The 21,336-nt window shown below is 44.1% G+C and overlaps 1 protein-coding gene across 1 annotated transcript in view; it reads left to right on the top strand.

Moving 5' to 3' along the window:
- The window catches only part of GLP2R (glucagon like peptide 2 receptor), a 120,240-nt gene that overhangs the window by 95,816 nt on the left and 3,088 nt on the right, over window positions 1-21,336 (top strand). Inside the window, exons 11-12 of the mRNA XM_073310817.1 lie at window positions 8,626-8,764; window positions 18,037-18,078. Coding sequence (XP_073166918.1) covers window positions 8,626-8,764; window positions 18,037-18,078 — 181 coding nt within the window. The remainder of the gene's footprint in view (window positions 1-8,625; window positions 8,765-18,036; window positions 18,079-21,336) is intronic.

The following is a 21,336-nucleotide window of genomic DNA, read 5'->3' as shown; positions in this document are numbered from 1 at the left end:
GTTCAAGACTGCCACGCCACCATCACCATGGTATCCCAAGAGAGTGCAAAAACCAGTTGTGCACCTACACGTATAAGTCATTTAGTTAGTGAGTTGCTATTGCAGGTTGTCAACATGATTCTTAGGTGATATAGTGTTTCTTGTTAGCCATGTATATGATAATGTATATGTGTTTGGAAAGTTTTATAAAGTAGGATGGAGGAATATGAAGTCCTGTCTCTTTAAATGTTTGAGTACTCCCCACTCCCCCCTGCAAAGCCTCACTTTCATGTCAGTTTCAGTTTTGCATCCAGAGCAATAAAGCAAGCAAAACAGACAGCTGCTTGTCCATCAGCTCCCCCTGTCTCTGCCTCCTCTGCTAGCTCCAGAAATATAACAAGCAGGAACAAATGTGTTGCTCCTGATAAAATTAAGGGAAGAGATAGGTGATAGTTTGGGTGTGGTGATATGAGTTGGTCTGGTTGTCAGGGGGAAAAATCATGGTGCTGTCTTGAAAAAAATGCAAATGAAACAGTTTTGGTAGAAAACAGGAAAAGTTGTGGCCCATAAGATACAAATTTGTGGTGGGGATTTCAGACGACTGTCATGCTTGACCTTAGGAAAACTGCAAAATAGCCTGTATTTTACACTAAATGTTGTTTAAATCCATTTAATATTCAGATCAAATTTTTAAATAATTTTAAAAGCCATAGTCCTGCACTGGACATACGTAGAACCAAACTTGTCAAAATTCATGTGGAATCTTGTTCATCAGAAGTCTGGTCAGCTGACAAAGACCATGACTTTTTTGAAAATTCATACAAGTCACAGCATTTGTTATGGAAGTCAAGGTCACAAAGGTGACTTTTGCTGTCCCCGAAAAAAATCTGCCCTATTTTGACAAAATTATGAGTCTCTGAAAAGCTTCTGTTTGCACATGCTCAGTAGAAGTTGTGAGAAATTTGCAGCATTATTCTCTGAAGATTCCATCTGCACTGGGCATACTCCAGCCCTTCACAACACATATGTGCAACCTGACTGAGCATATGCCGTTTCCACAGTGCGAATGAGCATTCTCCAGCTCAGGGTTTCAATGGCTGAGCAGTACTATTCCTGAAATTGCTCCTACCAGCTGCCAAGGGCTGTTGTGGCACCAGGCAATGGAAGTGAAAGCTGCGAGATGGTCTCTCCTAGGCTGTCACTGGAGAGGGAAGAATAAGCCTGACTCAAATGCATAATTGTGAAGAGTCAAGGGGAAAGGAGGCAGTTGGAGGCTGAGAGGTTAATAGTAAGGAAGGTCAGGGCAGATTGGACAGGGGGCAGAAACATCTGTAACCAATACAGCATGTTCTCTTGCTAAACCTGGAACTGAAACCAGAGTCCAGCATTCCTCTGTGAAACCCACCAACAGTGTGTGTGTCACATAGAGGGATCATAGAATATCAGGGAAGGGACCTCAGGAGGTCATCTAGTCCAATCCCCTGCTCAAAGCAGGACCAATCCCCAATTTTTGCCCCAGATCCCTAATGGCCCCCTCAAGGATTGAACTCAGAACCCTGGGTTTAGCAGGCCAATGCTCAAACCACTGAGCTATCCCTCCCCCATCAGGAGAGTCGGGGGGGGGGGAGAAAAAAATAGCTGGTAGTAGCTCACCTTACCTGCTCACTCTCCTTACAGTGTGTATGGTAACACCCATTGTTTCATGTTCTCTGTGTATATAAATCTCCCCACTGTATTTTCCACTGCATGCATCCGATGAAGTGAGCTGTAGCTCACGAAAGCTTATGCTCAAATAAATTTTAATAAATAAATAAACTCTGAGGTGCCACTAGTCCTCCTTTTCTTTTTGCGGATACAGACTAACACGGCTGCTACTCTGAAACCTGTGCAATCTTAAGTTTGGCTCCTTGTGCATTTATAATATCATCTTTAATTACATGTTCACATTTTTTTCAAGAGGCTCTCTCCCATTCAGTGCACAGGGGCCCTGTGAAAATCATAGTCTGTGATCATGTAAAGACTGTGTCATAATGCATATTCAAAAGGGGGGCAAATTATTGTTGCACAGGCAGCCTTAATTCTGACATTTCCTACTTTCTGAGTGCTTGACTTTGCAGCCTTAATAATGTTCTTTTAATATTTCCCACCTATATAATTTAACATTTATTTTGCATTAGTACCTAGAGGCCAACCATGATCAGGACTCCATTATACTGGGCGCTGTACAAATATATAGAAAATGACAGTCCTCACCATACAGAGCTAACAATCTAAAAAGGAGGAGTTTATGGCTCCCCTGTCAGACCCCTCTGTACAGATGTCCCAAAGAGCATTGTGTGGCGAGCTCATGCAAGTGTGGAGACTCTGACTCAGTACAGGGCCCCCCCTACTAAGCCAAATAACTCTGGTCACATTTTCAAACATAGGTACCTAAGATGAGGCACCTGCATATCTCTTTATGCACCTAAATAAAAGTTGTCTGATTTTCAGAGCTGCTAAATAAAGTGAATGGGAGCTGTGGGTGCTCAGCACCTAAGTTCCCCCTAAGCTCCGCGGCCGCACAGACACCCAGCAGGCTACCAAGTGCTGCGCACATCAGGTGCCCCTCCCCCACACTGCCATGTGCTGCTCCTGCCTTCTGCCTTGGAGCTGCTCCCGGGAGCCTCCTGCTTGCTGTGCAGAGAGGGGGAGAGCAGTAGGGTTGCTGATGTCAGGGTGTCTCTCTTCTCCTGCCCCTGTACCCTATCTCTGTCACACACACACACACACACACTGTGTCTTTCTGACACACACACAGTGTGTGACACAGACACAAATACTCTGTCTTTCACACTCACCTCCCAACACATACTTGTGGTGGTGTTGTTGTTACTTCTTGATACTTCATGCAATGCACATCTATTCTCTGTAATTTTATTCTTTCAAAGTGCTGTTATTTGAGGATTTTTACTGGTCTATGCATTTCATAATTTTTATTTCTCTCTTACGCTTAAATTTAATTCTTTTAGGGTATGTCTACACTACGGAATTAGGTTGAATTTATAGAAGTCGTTTTTTTAGAAATCGGTTTTATATATTCGAGTGTGTGCGTCCCCACAGAAAATGCTCTAAGTGCATTAAGTGCATTAACTCGGTGGAGTGCTTCCACAGTACCGAGGCAAGCGTCGACTTCCGGAGTGTTGCACTATGGGTAGCTATCCCACAGTTCCCGCAGTCTCCACTGCCCATTGTAATTCTCGGTTGAGATCCCAATGCCGGATGGGGCTAAAACATTATCGCGGGTGGTTCTGGGTACATATCCTCAGGCCCCCGTTCCCTCCCTCCCTCTGTGAAAGCAAGGGCAGACAATCGTTTCGCACCTTTTTTCCTGAGTTACCTGTGCAGACGCCATACCACGGCAAGCATGGAGCCCGCTCAGGTAACCGTCACCCTATGTCTCCTGGGTGCTGGCAGACGTGGTACTGCATTGCTACACAGCAGCATCAACCCCTTGCCTTGTGGCAGCAGACGGTACAGTACGACTGGTAGCCGTCATCGTCGTGTCCGAGGTGCTCCTGGCCACGTCGGCCGGGAGCGCCTGGGCAGACATGTGCGCAGGGACTAAATTTGGAGTGACTTGACCAGGTCATTCTCTTTAGTCCTGCAGTCAGTCCTATTGAACCATCTTATGGCGAGCAGGCAGGCGATACGGATTGCTAGCAGTCCTATTGCATTATCTTCTGCCGGGCAGCCATGAGATGTGGATGGCATGCAGTCCTTCTGCACCATCTGCTGCCAGCCAAAGATGTAAAAGATAGATGGAGTGGATCAAAACAAGAAATAGACCAGATTTGTTTTGTACCCATTTGCTTCCCCCCCACCCATCTAGGGGACTCATTCCTCTAGGACACACTGCAGTCACTCACAGAGAAGGTGCAGCGAGGTAAATCTAGCCATGTATCAACCAGAGGCCAGACTAATCTCCTTGTTCCAATAAGAACAATAACTTAGGTGCACCATTTCTTATTGGAACCCTCCGTGAAGTCCTGCCTGAAATACTCCTTGATGTAAAGCCACACCCTTTGTTGATTTTAGCTCCCTGAAGCCAACCCTGTAAGCCATGTCGTCAGTCGCCCCTCCCTCCATCAGAGCAACAGCAGACAATCGTTCTGCGCCTTTTTTCTGTGCGGACGCCATACCAAGGCAAGCATGAAGGCCGCTCAGCTCACTTTGGCAATTAGGAGCACATTAAACACCACACGCATTATCTAGCAGTATATGCAGCACCAGAACCTGGCAGAGCGATACCGGGCGAGGAGGCGACATCAGCGCGGTCATGTGAGTGATCAGGACATGGACACAGATTTCTCTGAAAGCATGGGCCCTGCCAATGCATGCATCATGGTGCTAATGCGGCAGGTTCATGCTGTGGAACGCCGATTCTGGGCTCGGGAAACAAGCACAGACTGGTGGGACCGCATAGTGTTGCAAGTCTGGGACGATTCCCAGTGGCTGCGAAACTTTCGCATGTGTAAGGGCACTTTCATGGAACTTTGTGACTTGCTTTTCCCTGCCCTGAAGCACATGAATATCAAGATGAGAGCAGCCCTCATAGTTCAGAAGTGAGTGGTGATAGCCCTGTGGAAGCTTGCAACGCCAGACAGCTACCGGTCAGTTGGGAATCAATTTGGAGTGGGCAAATCTACTGTTGTGGCTGCTGTGATGCAAGTAGCCCACGCAATCAAAGATCTGCTGATATCAAGGGCAGTGACCCTGGGAAATGTGCAGGTCATAGTGGATGGCTTTGCTGCAATGGGATTCCCTAACTGTGGTGGGGCTATAGACGGAACCCATATCCCTATCTTGGCACCGGAGCACCAAGCCGCCGAGTACATAAACCACAAGGGGTACTTTTCAATAGTGCTGCAAGCTCTGGTGGATCACAAGGGACGTTTCACCAACATCAACGTGGGATGGCCGGGAAAGGTACATGATGCTCGCATCTTCAGGAACTCTGGTCTGTTTCAAAAGGTGCAGGAAGGGACTTTATTCCCAGACCAGAAAATAACTGTTGGGGACGTTGAAATGCCTATATGTATCCTTGGGGACCCAGCCTACCCCTTAATGCCATGGCTCATGAAGCCGTACACAGGCAGCCTGGACAGTAGTCAGGAGCTGTTCAACTACAGGCTGAGCAAGTGCAGAATGGTGGTAGAATGTGCATTTGGACGTTTAAAGGCGCGCTGGTGCAGTTTACTGACTTGCTTAGACCTCAGCGAAACCAATATTCCCACTGTTATTACTGCTTGCTGTGTGCTCCACAATATCTGTGAGAGTAAGCGGGAGACGTTTATGGCGGGGTGGGAGGCTGAGGCAAATCGCCTGGCTTCTGGTTACACACAGCCGGACACCAAGGCGGTTAGAAGAGCACAGGAGGGCGCGCTATGTATCAGACAAGCTTTGAAAACCAGTTTCATGACTGGCCAGGCTATGGTATGAAAGTTCTCTTTGTTTCTCCTTGATGAAACCCCCCACCCCTTGGTTCACTCTACTTCCCTGCAAGCTAACCACCCTCCCCTCCGCCCTTTAATCATTGCTTGCAGAGGCAATAAAGTCGTTGTTGCTTCACATTCATGCATTCTTTATTCATTCATCACACAAATAGGGGGATGACTACCAAGGTAGCCCAGGAGGGGTTGTGGAGGAGGGAAGGAAAATGCCACACAGCACTTTAAAAGTTTACAACTTTAAAATTTATTGAATGCCAGCCTTCTTTTTTTGGGGCAAGCCTCTGTGGAGGAGTGGCTGGTTAGCTGGTGGCCCCCCCACCGCGTTCTTGGGGGTCTGGGTGTGGAGGCTATGGAACTTGGGGAGGAGGGCGGTTGGTTACACAGGGGCTGTAGTGGCAGTCTGTGCTCAGGCTGTAGTGGCAGTCTGTGCTCCAGCTGCCTTTGCTGCAGCTCAACCATACACTGGAGCATACTGTGGTATATTTGGTCCTCCAGCAGCCTCAGCATTGAATCCTGCCTCCTCTCATCACGCTGCTGCCACATTTGAGCTTCAGCCCTCTCTTCAGCCTGCCACTTCTCCTCCCAGTCACTTTGTGCTTTCCTGCACTCTGACATTATTTGCCTCCACGCATTCGTCTGTGCTCTGTCAGTGTGGGAGGACAGCATGAGCTCAGAGAACATTTCATCATGAGTGCGTTTTTTTTTCTTTCTAAGCTTCACTAGCCTCTGGGAAGGAGAAGATCCTGTGATCATTGAAACACATGCAGCTGGTGGAGAAAAAAAAAAGGGACAGCGGTATTTAAAAAGACACATTTTATAAAACAGTGGCTACACTCTTTCAGGGTAAACCTTGCTGTTAACATTACATACATAGCACATGTGCTTTTGTTACAAGGTCGCATTTTGCCTCCCCCCACCGCGTGGCTACCCCCTCAACCCTCCCCCCTCCCCGTGGCTAACAGCGGGGAACATTTCTGTTCAGCAGCAGGCAAACATCTCAGCAGGAATGGGCTCCTCTGAATGTCCCCTGAAGAAAAGCACCCTATTTCAACCAGGAGACCATGAATGATATCTCACTCTCCTGAGGATAACACAGAGAGATAAAGAACGGATGTTGTTTGAACGCCAGCAAACATACACTGCAATGCTTTGTTGTACAATGATTCCTGAGTACATGTTACTGGCCTGGAGTGGTAAAGTGTCCTATCATGAAGGACACAATAAGGCTGCCCTCCCCAGAAACCTTTTGCAAAGGCTTTGGGAGTACATCCAGGAGAGCCGCGAATGCCAGGGCAAAGTAATCCTTTCACATGCTTGCTTTTAAACCATGTATAGTATTTTAAAAGGTACACTCACCAGAGGTCCCTTCTCCGCCTGCCGGGTCCAGGAGGCAGCCTTGGGTGGGTTCGGGGGGTACTGCCTCCAGGTCCAGGGTGAGAAACAGTTCCTGGCTGTTGGGAAAACCGGTTTCTCCGCTTGCTTGCTGTGAGCTATCTACAACCTCATCATCATCATCTTCATCTTCTTCGTTCCCAAAACCTGCTTCCGTGTTGCCTCCATCTCCATTGAAGGAGTCAAACAACACGGCTGGGGTAGTGGTGGCTGAACCCCCTAAAATGGCATGCAGCTCATCATAGAAGCAGCATGTTTGGGGCTCTGACCCGGAGCGGCCGTTCGCCCCTCTGGTTTTCTGGTAGGCTTGCCTCAGCTCCTTAAGTTTCACACGGCACTGCTTCTGGTCTCTGTTATGGCCTCTGTCCTTCATGCCCTGGGAGATTTTGACAAAGGTTTTGGCATTTCGAAAACTGGAACGGAGTTCTGATAGCACGGATTCCTCTCCCCGGACAGCGATCAGATCCCATACCTCCCGTTCAGTCCATGCTGGAGCTCTTTTGCGATTCTGGGACTCCATCATGGTCATCTCTGCTGATGAGCTCTGCATGGTCACCTGCAGCTTGCCACGCTGCCCAAACAGGAAATGAGATTCAAAAGTTCGCAGTTCTTTTCCTGTCTACCTGGCCAGTGCATCTGAGTTGAGAGTGCTGTCCAGAGAGGTCACAATGGAGCACTCTGGGATAGCTCCCGGAGGCCAATACCATTGAATTGTGTCCACAGTACCCCAAATTCGCCCCAGCAAGGCCGATTTAAGCGCTAATCCACTTGTCAGGGGTGGAGTACGGAATTCGATTTTAAGAGCCCTTTGAGTCGAAATAAAGGGCTTCATCGTGTGGACGGGTGCAGGTTTACATCGATTTAATGCTGCTAAATTCGACCTAAAGTCCTAGTGTAGACCAAGGCTTAGTAGTGAGTTCTAAAATGTCTAACGTGTCCTGGCTGAAGTAATTATCTCTATGGTAACTTTATAAAAATATATATGATTTCTAGGGGTTTTTTTCTATTGGTGGCACACATCCGCACATTACCTCAATAATTTGGTGCACATAGCAAAATTAATTCAGCACATAGATGAAAAAAATTAAAGGGGACATTGCTTAGCACCTCTAGAAAGAGGCCAATATTTAGGTGTGTTTATATTTAGGTGTACTGTAGTTAACTGCCTAACTGTAACAGTTTGCTAATGTTGGCCTCTGTGGCCAGTTTGCTATCCCTAGTTCCTCACTGCAACCCACCCCCAAACCCTTCCTTTCACATCACTTTTCAGATAACATTCTTCTAATACAGGGGTTCACAAACTGGGGGTCACCCTTCAGGGGGTCGCAAGGTTATTACATGTGGGGTGTCAGCTGTCAGCCTCCACCCCAAACCTCACTTTGCCTCCAGCATTTACAATGGTGTTAAATATATTAAAAAGTGTTTTTAATTTATAAAGGGGGTCGCACTGAGAGGCTTTCTCTGTGAAAGGGGTCCCCAGTACAAAAGTTTGAGAACCACTGTTCTAATAGGTATTTGCCAGTTCCCTAATCTAATCTCACCTCTGTCTCATTTGCCTTTGGTTTCTTTTTCCTGATATATCTTTCATTGTAGATGCAGTCCCTCAGATGCTGTTTTCTCCTCCAGATCATTAGTGAAGCTCTTGAATCAGCCCCAAACTGGAGCCCTGAGGGACCTACTCCTGTAGTTATTTCTCCATAGTTGGATGTTCAGCTTCACATCAAGGAGGTTAAGAAATATAATATTCAAACACTTTATTTTTAAGATTGGCAAGATCTACTCTGGTGTTAATACCTTTACTGGGGATCCATGAGTTTGTCTTTACCTTCATCACTGATGAACAAGTTAAAGGATTGTCAAGACATATAAGACTCTTCATTCAATTACCAATGAGCTCCTTTCAAGTAAGTACTCCATTACAGTATCTTTCCTTAGAGACAGGATGTTCCCATATAGACTAGATATCCTGGTTTTATTTATTATTATCCTTCAACATATATTGGCTTAACATGATAGTGTTACACTGGATCGATCAATGAATTCACAAAAACAATTTCAAATTGGCAGTTTCCTGAACAGACTAAAATGGGAAATTTGACCCTCTCGCCTGCATATGTCCCTTCTCAGCCAGTGAGTCCCGCATCCCCTCACAATCAGTGCAGTCTTCAGAGGTGATTCTGACGTGAATCCCCTTATGAATATAACAACATAAGAATGGCCCTACTAGGTCAGAAGAAGGGTCCATCTAGCCCAGTATCCTGTCTTCCGACAGTGGCCAGTGCCAGGTGCCCCAGAGGGAATGAACAGAACAGGTAATCATCAATGACAGGTTTCAGAGTAACAGCCGTGTTAGTCTGTATTCGCAAAAAGAAAAGGAGTACTTGTGGCACCTTAGAGACTAACCAATTTATTTGAGCATGAGCTTTCATGAGCTACAGCTCACTTCATCGGATGCAGTTTCCACGGTATGCATCCGATGAAGTGAGCTGTAGCTCACGAAAGCTCATGCTCAAATAAATTGGTTAGTCTCTAAGGTGCCACAAGTACTCCTTTTCTTTTTGGTAATCATCAAGTGATCCATCCCATCACTCATTCCCAGCTTCTGACAAACAGAGGCTAGGGACACCATTCCTGCCCATCCTGGCTAATAGCCATTGATGGACCTATCCTCCATGAGTTCTTTTTTGAACGCTGTTATGGTCTTGGCCTTCACAACATCCTCTGGCAAGGAGTTCCACAGGTTGTGTGTTGTGTGAAGAAATACTTCCTTTTATTTGTTTTAAACCTGCTGCCTATTAATTTCATTTGGTGACCCCTAGTTCCTGTGTTATGAGAAGTAGTAAACAACACTTCCTTTTCTATTTTCTCTATATCAGTCATGATTTTATAGACCTCAATCATATTTCCCCTTAGCCATCTCCTTTCCAAGCTGAAAAGTCCCAGTCTTATTAATTTCTCCTCATATGGCAGACACTCCATACCCCTAATATTTTTGTTGACCTTTTCTGAACCTTTTCCATTTCCAGTATATCTTCTTTGAAATGAGGCAACCATATCTGCATGCAACATTCAAGATGTGGGCATACCATGGATTTATATAGAGGCAATATGATATTTTCTGCCTTATTATCTATCCCTTTCTTAATGATTCCCAACATTCTGGTCACTTTTTTGACTGCTGCTGCACATTGAATGGATGTTTCAGAGAACTACCTATAATGACTCCAAGATCTTTCTTGAGTGATAACTGCTAATTTTCACCCCATCATTTTATATGTATAGTTGGGATTATGTTTTCCAATGTGCATTACTTTGCATTTATCAACATTGAATTTCATCTGCTATTTTGTTGCCCAGTCACTCAGTTTTGAGAGATCCTTTTGTAGCTCTTTGCAGTCTGCCTGGGTCTTAACTATCTTTAGTAATTTTGTATCATCTACAAATTTTGCCACCTCACTGTTTACCCCTTTTTCCAGATCATGTATGAATATGTTAAATAGGACTGGTCCCAGAACAGACCCCTGGGGGACACCACTATTTGCCTCTCTCCATTCTGAAAACTGATAATTTAGACCTACTCTTTGTTTCCTATCTTTTAACCAGTTACCAATCCATGAGAGCACCTTCCCTCTTATCCTGTGGCAGGGATATTCCAACAGGGTGCATGTGTTGGAAGCCTGTTAAATTACAAAGCAGGAACATCCTAATAAATATTCTCTAGACAACATTTTCAATAACAAGCAGTCATTTGGGGAGGCCTCAATTTTTGATGCCCAACCTGGAATACCTTAACAACACCTGCTTTTCATTAGTGTTGAGCATCTGCCTTCTGAAAATCAGACCCCTTCAAGTTGTCTCAGATTCACCCTGGAATTGATATGCTTAAACTCACTAGCCCTTTTTGAAAAGTTAGGCCATTAGATACAATTTCCAAATAGAGAACAATATCTATAACTTAGAATATCAAGGTTGGAAGGGACCTCAGGAGGTCATCTAGTCCAACCCCCTGCTCAAAGCAGGACCAACCTCCAATTTTTGCCCTAGATCCCCAAAAGGCTCCCTTAAGGATTGAACTCACAACCCTGGATTTAGCAGGCCAATGCTCAAACCACTGAGCTATCCCTTCCCAGCTTCAATTAATTCTGCCAAAACCAGCCTCAAAACCAAGGGGGAGGGCAGAACTCCCAGCCATGCTTTTGCCAAGCAGGGCATTTTACCGGTAAGGGGACCAATTTCCATTGCTCCAGAGACAGCACATCTGGGATTCTATTGCAATGAGCTGGAGCTTGAAGCAAGTGCAGAAGAATAGGAAGGGAAGAGAGAAAACTTTTAAAATGGTAGAAAGGTTTAGAGAACAGCAAGTCTGCCCTCACCCTTCTTGCTGTATAAAATTCCTCTTTCTTTCCTTCTTTCTAAGGTTTTAGAAATTTTCACTTCCCCTCTTTTTCAGCTTCCAGCCATTGGATCTTGTTACTCAGCATCCCAAAATTCAAGAACCTACCGCCCCTAATGAGAAACACACCTGTCTTCCTCCAAACAGCGCAGCCTTTATTTCAGTCATATAGCTGCAACTGTCAGCAAATGGATTGTGATGTAATCATGTAGAAATGACAGCCCTCAGAGCCCTGCATTCCAGGACCTATCCCTACAGCACAAAGGAAGGAGAGGCCCCACTTATCCCACCATCTCCAGTTAACATGGTCTAGGAGCCAGAGCTCATGAGCGCACTACATATCTAGAGTGAGCTCTTTTGGCTGGCAGTGTACAGTACAAACTCATCCTAATGCCAGAGCTGCTGAATTTGCCAGAATTCCCAAATTCTGGAACATTCGGGTTCATTCAACACACTTGAACAGAGCCAGCTTGTATAGGCTGCATCTTTCGGAACGTTCGATCCCTCCAGCCCGAGTCAGTGGGTTGGGATGCAAGAGGGGGTGAGAGCTCCGGCTGGGGGTGCGGGCTCTGGGGTAGGGCCAGAGATGAGGGTTTGGGGGTTCAGGATGGGGCTCCAGGCTGGGGGGTGGAGCTGAGGGGTTCAGAGTATGGAAGAGGGTATGGGTTCTGGGCTGTGGGTGCAGGTTCATGGGTGGGGACAAAAATGAGGGGTTCAAGGCATGGGAGGGGGCTCTGGGCTGGGGCAGGAGGTTGGGGTACAGGGCGAGAGGGCTCCAGCTGGGGGTGGAGGTCCATTGGAATGTCCTCAGTCCCTTGGTTAGAATGTTCCCATTAGTATAAATCCATAGTCCAGAGGTTTGAGCAGGAAAGAGGAAAAATGTAGGTGTTTCCAGTGCCTTTTATAGCTCTGCCATGTGGAGGGAAACCCATTGTTTCAGACAAAGCCCTCAGCACAGCTAGTGGAAAATTATAGGTAGCAAGATGCTGTTTGGAGTCACATGGGCAAGTCACATGTCCATGCATGACTTTGCCTAGTCATAGCAGGAAGCCATTACTTATACCCCAGACAGAACATTCACAGGACAGTCCATTCAGTGTAGATGGGCGTCTTCCATTGTGAGTTAAGTGTCCTTTTGATGAGCCGCTTAACTTGAATAGTTCCTTCCAAATGTGCTGGCTAAACACTTTGTCAGTGTTTCCCAGAAGCAAACACATTAAAAATACAGGTATAGATCCAATACTCATAACTTCAGATACACAAATGGTACATGCATACAAATAGCATAATCATATTCAGTGAATCATAACCTTTCCATAGACCTCTTAGATGCCACATTTTGTATGAGATTTGTTGCAATTATATAATAGTGGTAGCAACAATGATTGACATGGTCATAGTTTAATCAGATAATGTCACAACAGTTAAGAGTTGTCCCATAATTTAGCATTTCCTTTCTTTTAAGGGTTGCATTTGTTGGATGTTATGTTTAGGCAACCTTAAATGATTTTAAATGACAAGATTGAAAAAAAGTGAATCGTAAAAAGAACATCTTTTCATCTAGGGGGACTTGCTAGGCTTCTGCAACTTAGCAGACATTTCACTTTTAAAAAATAAAACAGTTTTTCAAAATAGCAAAAGGACTTAATCTGTATTTCCTGCAGTTGCTCTCTCTCTTGTTTTTATTTCTAATGAAAACATTACTTTGTAAAAGGATTAACGAATAGCATACAAACTAGAACCAATTCCATTTGTTTAGTCTCTAAAAATCCTAAGTAGTTTTAAACTGTTTTGTTAAGGAAAAACAATTACCTCTGGGATGTGAGATGGAAGTTTTAACTCAAACAATTGGAAAGAGCACAAAATTAAATATTAAAAGTCAGCTCTGCTGTAGCTATGACAGTACTAGCAACCTCTCTGCTTTAGAGAGTGGGGAGATCCAATCATCTCAGCTTAGTGTTGTCTAACATGAATTGTTACCCACAGAAAAAAACTACCGCTTCATGATGGTTTAAAAATAGACACAGTCTGTTATTTACATCAAAAGTGAACAATACTAAGACCACAAATGCAAATCTCTTCTTCCCAATAGGCTCATCAGAAACCAATAAGCATTTCTTCTGAACTTCTAACTTCATCTCCCCCCTATAATGTTACTTTTAAAGAGACTACTGCTCATACACTCATGGTCATAGTAGAGAGATTTCTAGCTATATAGAATCATAGGGTTAGAAGGGACCCCAAGGTCATCTAGTCTAACTCCCAAATGTTAATATTATTCACTGAGAAAAATAACTGATATTGCAACACTAAAAGTGAGAAACTAAGCATAAAAAATCATCAAATGTGGAGTGAACAGTAAACATGACAGTCAATTAATGGTAAAAGAAAAGGAGTACTTGTGGCACCTTAGAGACTAACCAATTTATTAGAGCATAAGCTTTCGTGAGCTACAGCTCACTTCGTCGGATGCAATATATATATATATATATGCAAATATATTGTGCCAGATCTTCAACTGGTGTACATTAGCATAGCTCTGTTGACTTCAGGGAGCTACAGTGATTGATACTAGCTGAGGATCAAGTCCACTGCCTCTTTCTTTATATCAATACATATGGAGGATTTGCAGTGCTGCCATGTGTGACTGCACACACAGCTCCCCGAACTGCAACAGCTTTTCCAGCAGGAGATGAGCCTTTTAAAGAGGGCTCCCAGCCATTCGGAAGGACTGACAGGGAAACTGTGGTACTCTATGCCAGCAGCAGATGCTTTTTCAGCTTAGCAATGGCCCTTTAAAATGGGCTTTGTAGGGCTCCTGGGGCCATCAGCTGACACAATATGCCTCACTCCCTTAGTAGCAGTGACTTCTCCAGCAAGAGAAGAGCCTTTTAAGAAGAGTTGCCAGAAAAGTTCTGTTGTGGCCACCACAGAGTCCTCCCTCCCTCCCCAGTGTCTGGGGCATTCTTATTAGGGGAGATAAATTCTTTAAGAAGGACTCGTGTAATTAGATTTATATGGGAGATTGGTTGTACACTTGTGCCCTGATGTAACATGGGGTAAAGAAGATTGTGGCATTGATAATGGCAGAAGGGAAGATAGAATGTTGTGAGGTTGTGGAGAAAGAGGAGAGTTGGAGTGTAATAAGGTAAGGGGAAGCATTTAGTTATTTATTTGAGGTGTTTGGATGAAAGAACCATAGGAAGTTAAATTGCACAGGCTATATCTAAAGTCTGTGTAGCTTAAATGAAGAATCTGAATGTCAGATAATATCCACAGGAGCAAACATGATTGTTTATGTGCCCAACTGAGAATAAGTGTTTCTGGGATATGTTTGAAGATAAGGAGGGATATCACAGGAATAGTTTGGGGATCTGTCTATGGGAACTTATGAATTCCAGTTTGATTTTTATGAACTTTTTTTATGTGTATGTTTATACACTTACTGACATCTTTCCCTGACCCCTTGCGTCATACTTTCTGTGTTAAGGAGAAGGGTCTGGCACTGGATGTCTGTCTCTGAATGGAACAGAGAGATGAGGTGGGTGAGGACCAGCTTCTGGTCAGACTTGAAGAAGAGCTTTGTGTAGCTTGAAAGTTTCTCTTTCACCAACAGAACTAGGTCCAGTAAAGATATTTCCTCACCTACCCTATATAAATATATATAAAATATAAATAAGTCAGAAAATATCATATTACCTCTGTATAAATCCATGGTATGCCCACTCACATCTTGAATACTGCATGCAGATCTGTTCATCCCAACTCAAAAAATATATATCGGAATTGGAAAAGGTACAGAAAAGGACACCAAAAATGATTAGGGGTATAGAACAGCTTCCACATGAGGAGAGATTAATAAGACTGGGATTTTTCATCTTGGAAAAGAGACAACTAACAGGGGATATAATAGAGGTCTATAAAATCATGACTGGTGTGGATAAAATAAATAAGGAAGTGTTATTTACTCCTTCTCATCACACAAGAACTAGGGGTCACCAAATTATATTAATAGGCAGCAGGTTTAAAACAAACAGAAGGAAGTATTTCTTGACACAATGCATAGTCAACCTGTGGAACTCTTTTCCAAAGGATGTTGTGAAGGTGAAGAATATAACAGGGTTCAAAAAAGAATTAGATAAATTAATGGAGGATAGGTCCATCCATGGCTATCAGCCAGGATGGGTGGGGGGTGGTGTCCTTAGCCTCTGTTATCCAGAAGCTGGGAATGGGCTACAGGTAATGGATCACTTGACGATTGCCTGTTCTGTTCATTCCCTCTGAAGCACCTGGCATTGGCCACTATCAGAAGACAGAATACTGGAATAGATGGACATTTCGTCTTACCCAGTTTGGCTGTTCTTATGTTCTTACATTCTTACCTTGTTTCTCTAATATCCTGGGACCAGCATGGCTACAGCAAGGGTGCAAACCTGATTGGAACAGTCATTAACAATGAATAACAGCTGAAATAGCCTTTCCCTTGCAGAACAAGGCAGAGCCATAAAGAGTTGTTAACCTGTTCAAGTGGAAGCATCCTAGGACAGAGAGATAGCTGCCACCCAGGAAAATCAGTTCTTCTAGGTCGGCTGTAACCAAACAACAGATCACCATTGGCTGTCTTTCTAAAAGCTCTGTTCTAGGAATTATTTTTGGGAAGTTCTCTGGTTTGTATTTTACAGAAGGTCGGACTAGATGATCAAAGTGATCCCTTTTGGCATTGGGATATATGAAACTATGAATTTGACAAGGGACTTGAAGCTACTGAGGAGAGTCCCCTGACAATAGGAACTGGAACCTATAAAAAGAAGGCTCTCTCACTGGCCATTTTAGGCTGTCTACACTATGAGCTAGTGGTGTGATCCCCAGCTTGCACAGACATACTCATGCTAGCTCTAATCAAGAGTTAGAGATAGTAGAGCAGCCATGGTTGTCAGGCACTACCTCCAACAATCAGGCCTAGTGAGTGTAGGTCACAGCTAGTCAGAGGGTTGAGCCTAGGCCGAGGATGGTGCTAGAATCAAGATCTGGGGACAAGCCGGGGTAAAAATCAAGATCAGAATCCATAGATAAACCAGAATTGGAACTGTCAGCACAGTCCAGGTGCAGGCCAGAGACTGAGGCCATAGGGTCAAGTTCCAGGAACAAGCCAAGTGAATACTGAAGCCAGTGTCCAGATACAGGCCAGAGGTCAAAGCCAGGTAATCAGAGTCCAAGGGTCTGGGGAGGATGAGAAGGTGGAGGCAAGGTTGGAGCAGGTCAGTGACAGGGCTGGAGCGAGGCTAGAGTAGACTGGACAAAGACAAGACTGGGACAGGACTTAGGCAAGACTGGGGCAGGGTTGCCAACTTTCTAATTGCACAAAACTGAACACCCCTGCCCCACCCCTTCTCCAAGGCCCCACCCCTGCTCACTCCATCCCTCCTCCCTTCATCACTCACTCTCTCCCATCCTCATTCACTTTAACCAGGCTGGGGCAGGGGGTTAGGGTGTGGGAGGGGGCTGAGAGCTCGAGCTGTGGGTGTGAGCTCTGGGTTGGGGTTTGGGGTGCAGGAGAGGATTCCAGGCTGGGGCAGAGAGATGGGGTGCAGGGGAGTATGGGCTCTGGGCTGGGGGTGTGGGCACTACATGGGGACAGAAATGATGGATTCAGAGTGTGGGAGAGGACTCCGGGCTGGGAATAGGAGTGTGGGGGGTGAAGAATCCAGCTGGGAGTGCAGGCTCTGGGGTGGGCCCAGGGATGCGGAGTTTGGGGTGCAGAAGGGGGCTCCGGGCTGAGGCAGGGGTTTGGGGTGCAGGGGGGTGAGGGCCCTGTCTGGGGGTGTGGGCTCTGGGGTGGGGCCAGGGATGAGGGGTTTTGCGTGCAGGAGGGGGCTGAGAAATGGGGTTGGGGTGTTTGGGGGGGTGCGGGCTCCAGGATGGAGTTTGGGTGCAGGAGGGGACTCCAGGCTGGGATACAGGAGAGGGTTCGAGGTGCGGGATCCCGCTGGCTCTTTCCACAGCTTCCCGGCCAATGGGAGCTGTGGAGCCTGCCCTTGGGGTGCTAGACAGAGGCTCTGTACCTTGAGAGTGCCTGCACTCCCAGAGCCAATGCCAAGCCTCCGCTCAGACCCACCAAGTCAAGTGCACATGGGATCCAGTGGATGGATCCAAACACAGCAGCCTGTTGAGCATCCACCAAGGACAGCTCATCCAGCCTTGTAATAAACATTAGAGGTCACATCGCTGCTAGACATTTTAAAGTTGGTGAAATCCCTTGGGACTAAAGAGGACGTTTCAAGGCTATAGGTGTAATAACAAAGCAAGCCAGAGCTTCCTTCCATGTCCAGTTTCTGAGGAAGACTTCTTTCCATCAAGTTCCTGGAGATCATGGCATTGTCCAAGGCCTTTTGAACTAATAAGGTACTATGGACTCCTCAGGATGGCATCCACTGTGCTAGAAGTAGCGTACAGAAGATACTACATCGACATTTGTACAAGAGGCTAAACTGTTGATTATCTCCATTCTTGAGTGTTGGCAACAAAATAGCCTCAAGTATATCAAGTACAAATCTGTTCCACACTTATTAGAAGGTTTACCACTTAACCAATTTTGTTGGTCATATTAGCAATCCCTTAAAAGAAACTTATTGTATATGAGAAAATTATTTAAGGAACCAAGATTTATGGTCCTGGGATTAGTATTATGAAGATTTTAATAGTAATTTCACCCTTAAATTAAGACTATAGGAATCAGTCTCTCCTCCATAATCTAATTTTCTTCTCATTTTCTTTCTCTTATAGGGTTTCCTTGTAGCAATTTTATACTGCTTTGTTAACGGAGAGGTAAGGCACCACAACGTGTATTACTAGTTGATTTCTGTAGAATTTTCAAGGCAATGAATAGAATGACAATAAAATAATACAGTACTAACCACTGCGATTTCCATGAGTGCATTCTCCTAAATAGGCAATACCCTCTTTTTATCAGGAGAGACAGTAGCCAGATTCAGCCCTCGCTAAGGTAAATAAAAATGCAGAGTAACTCCACTGAAACTAGTGGAGTTGTTCTAGCATAAAAAGCACTAGTGAAGTCAGTAAAAAATAAAATTTCATACAGACAATGACATGTTTCTACTGCTCTTTATATCATACACTGAAATGTAATGTAATATTTATTTTCTAATTGATTTATTTTATAATGATATGGTAAAAATGATGAAGTAAGCAATTTTTCAGTAATAGCGTGGCTGTGACACTTTTGTATTTTTATGTCTGATTTTTTAAGCAAGTAGTTTTTAAGTGATGTGAAACTTGGGGTATACAAGACAAATCAGACTTCTGAAAGGGGTACAGTAGTCTGGAAAGGTTGAGAGACACTGCACTACAGGTAGGGATAGGGTCCAGAGTGACCTAGACAAATTGGAGGATTGGGCCAAAAGAAATCTGATGAGATTCAAGGACAACAAGTGCAGAGTCCTGCATTTAGGAAGGAAGAATCCCATGCACAGGCTGGGGACCAACTGGCTAAGCAGCAGTTCTGCGGAAAAGGACCTGGGGATTACAGTGGACGAGAAGCTGGATATGAGTCAGCAGTGTGCTCTTGTTGCCAAGAAGGCCGGCGGCATATTGGGCTGTATTACTATGAGCACTGCCAGCAGATTGAGGGAAGTAATTATTCCCCTCTATTCAGCATTGGTGGGGCCACACCTGGAGTATTGCATCCAGTTTTGGTCCCCCCACTACTGAAGGGATGTGGACAAATTAAAGAGAGTCCAGCGGAGGGCAACTAAAATGATTAGAGGGCTGGGGCACATGACTTATGAGGAGAGGCTGAGGGAACTGGGGTTATTTAGTCTGCAGAAGAGAAGAGTGAGGGGGGATTTGATAGTAGCCTTCAACTACCTGAAGGAGGGTTCCAAAGACGATTGAGCTAGGCTGTTCTCACTGGTGGCAGCTGTCAGAACAAGAAGCAATGGTCTCAAGTTTCAGTTGGGGAGGTCTAGGTTGAGTATTAGGAAACACTATTTCACTAGGAGGGGGTGAAGCACTGGAATGGGTTACCTAGGGAGATGGTGGAATCTCCATCCTTAGAGGTTTTTAAGGCCCAGCTTGACAAAGCCATGGCTAGGATGATTTAGTTAGTGTTGGTCCTGCGTTGAGCAGGGGATTGGACTAGATGACCTCCTGAGGTCTCTTCCAACCCTGATATTCTGTGGTTCCGTGATTCTACCTGGGACCCCAGAGACCTGGGTTATACCTCCAGTTCTGTCACTGGCCTGCTGTGCAATCTTGGACAAGTCAGTCACTGCTCTATGCCTCAATTTCTCCATCTGTAAAATGATAAGGATACTGACCTCCTCTGTAAAGCACTTTGAGATCTGCAGATGAAAATGCCATATAAGAGCCAGATGTCATCATTATTGTTTTTGTTTAAATGAGGAATACACGACTAGTGGCGGGCAGGAATTTTGGGGTGTTTTGTGTGTGTGTGAAACAGGGTCAATTTTCACAAACCTCCTGATTCAAAACATTTTTGAAAAAAATTCTGAAATTGTCAAAATATCCCTTTTTAACATTTTTTTAACCAGAAAAAATTGTTTTTTCCTGTCAAAATGACCTTTTGTTTCAAAGGTTTAGTAAAATGTCTAAATCAAAACAACTCTTCAAAATTATCAAAATTAAGTGCTTTGATTGACCGAAACAAAAAATATTTTGTTTTCTTGGCTTGCAAAACTGTGTTGACATTTCATCCCAATTTGGAATAAGAACATTTTTCAGTATCTCAAAAATTTTCATGGTATGGAAAAATCATTTCTCACCCTGCTCTAAACAAGACATTTTTATGGAGGCGCCACTTCCTGCTTCATAGTTAAGGTTGTGTTTTGTTTCTCATTTAAAGCAGGGACTTAACATCTTTGTTATATATGAAAAATCCTCCCCAGATTATATCACTTATTCTGAGTAAATCTTGTGCATAAGCTTTGGAGGTTTTTTTTGTTTGTTTGTTTGTTTGGGGTTTTTTTAAGATTAACAGTCTTTATCCTTCTTAACTTCTTAAGAATAATCTTCAGGTGACATTGTTTTTGGGTTTCTGGCTTATTGTTCATGTCTGAAATTTTTAATAATTAAAAAAAGGAAATTCCTAGATAAAATTACATTAAGATGGAGTTAAAGTTGCAATTCCTTATCGGTAGTGTAGGGCATCTATTTAGGAGAAGTAAATTTACAGGGATGTGGACATTAGATCTGCAACTGAGTGCCTGTGGCATATTGTTGTTAACTCTGTCCTGTAGTGAGGGGAAAAAAAACAGAAAAAACTCCTATGTGTCTTTAAAAATCAGTTTAATCTAGTGTGGGACCAATAACACTAAAATATCTTATAAATAACAGCAGTGCATAATGACCCTACAGGACATAGCTAAGGTTCTTTGGGTGCCCTAACTGTATATAGTATTTCCTGATTTTATCATTTGGATTTCTTTTAAATATAACCTTAATTCTGAATTTCCTGGGTATATAATGTTTGTGTTCTAGAGATAATTACAATATTCCTGTAATTACAGTATCCCTTATCCTAAATAACTGATATGTACTTTTAGTTTGAACTCCTTCATATAGTTTTTGTCTGGAAATAAATATTGTGTTTGGTTTAACAGTCATTAAACTTCTGGAGGAGAGCTAGAAAAATGGCAGCTGAGCTTAATCAGAATTAAACTGAAATATGTGAGCTGAACAAACTTCTAGGTGCCCCAACTCAAACATGTACAGAAATCTCTCCCTAAAGCTGCATTTAGCCATACTTTTTTTTTAGTCCTTATGAACTGAAGGTGCAAAAATGGAAAACAGACATACATCAAAAATATGACTGCATTTGCACACATAACTGGTTTCAGAGTAGCAGCCGTGTTAGTCTGTATCCGTAAAAAGAAAAGGAGGACTTGTAGCACCTTAGAGACTAACAAATTTATTAGCGCATAAGCTTTCGTGAACTACAGCTCACTTCATCGGATGCATGCAGTTCCACATAATTTGTTAGTCTCTAAGGCGCCACAAGTGCTCCTTTTCTTTTTACACATAACTGGATAAGTGCTCTTGCAAATA

This window comes from Lepidochelys kempii, chromosome 14 (genome assembly GCF_965140285.1).
Source record: "Lepidochelys kempii isolate rLepKem1 chromosome 14, rLepKem1.hap1, whole genome shotgun sequence".
NCBI lineage: Eukaryota > Metazoa > Chordata > Testudines > Cheloniidae > Lepidochelys > Lepidochelys kempii.
The sequence above is the reverse complement of the archived record's forward strand: the minus strand, read 5'-3'. Positions and strand labels throughout refer to the sequence as shown.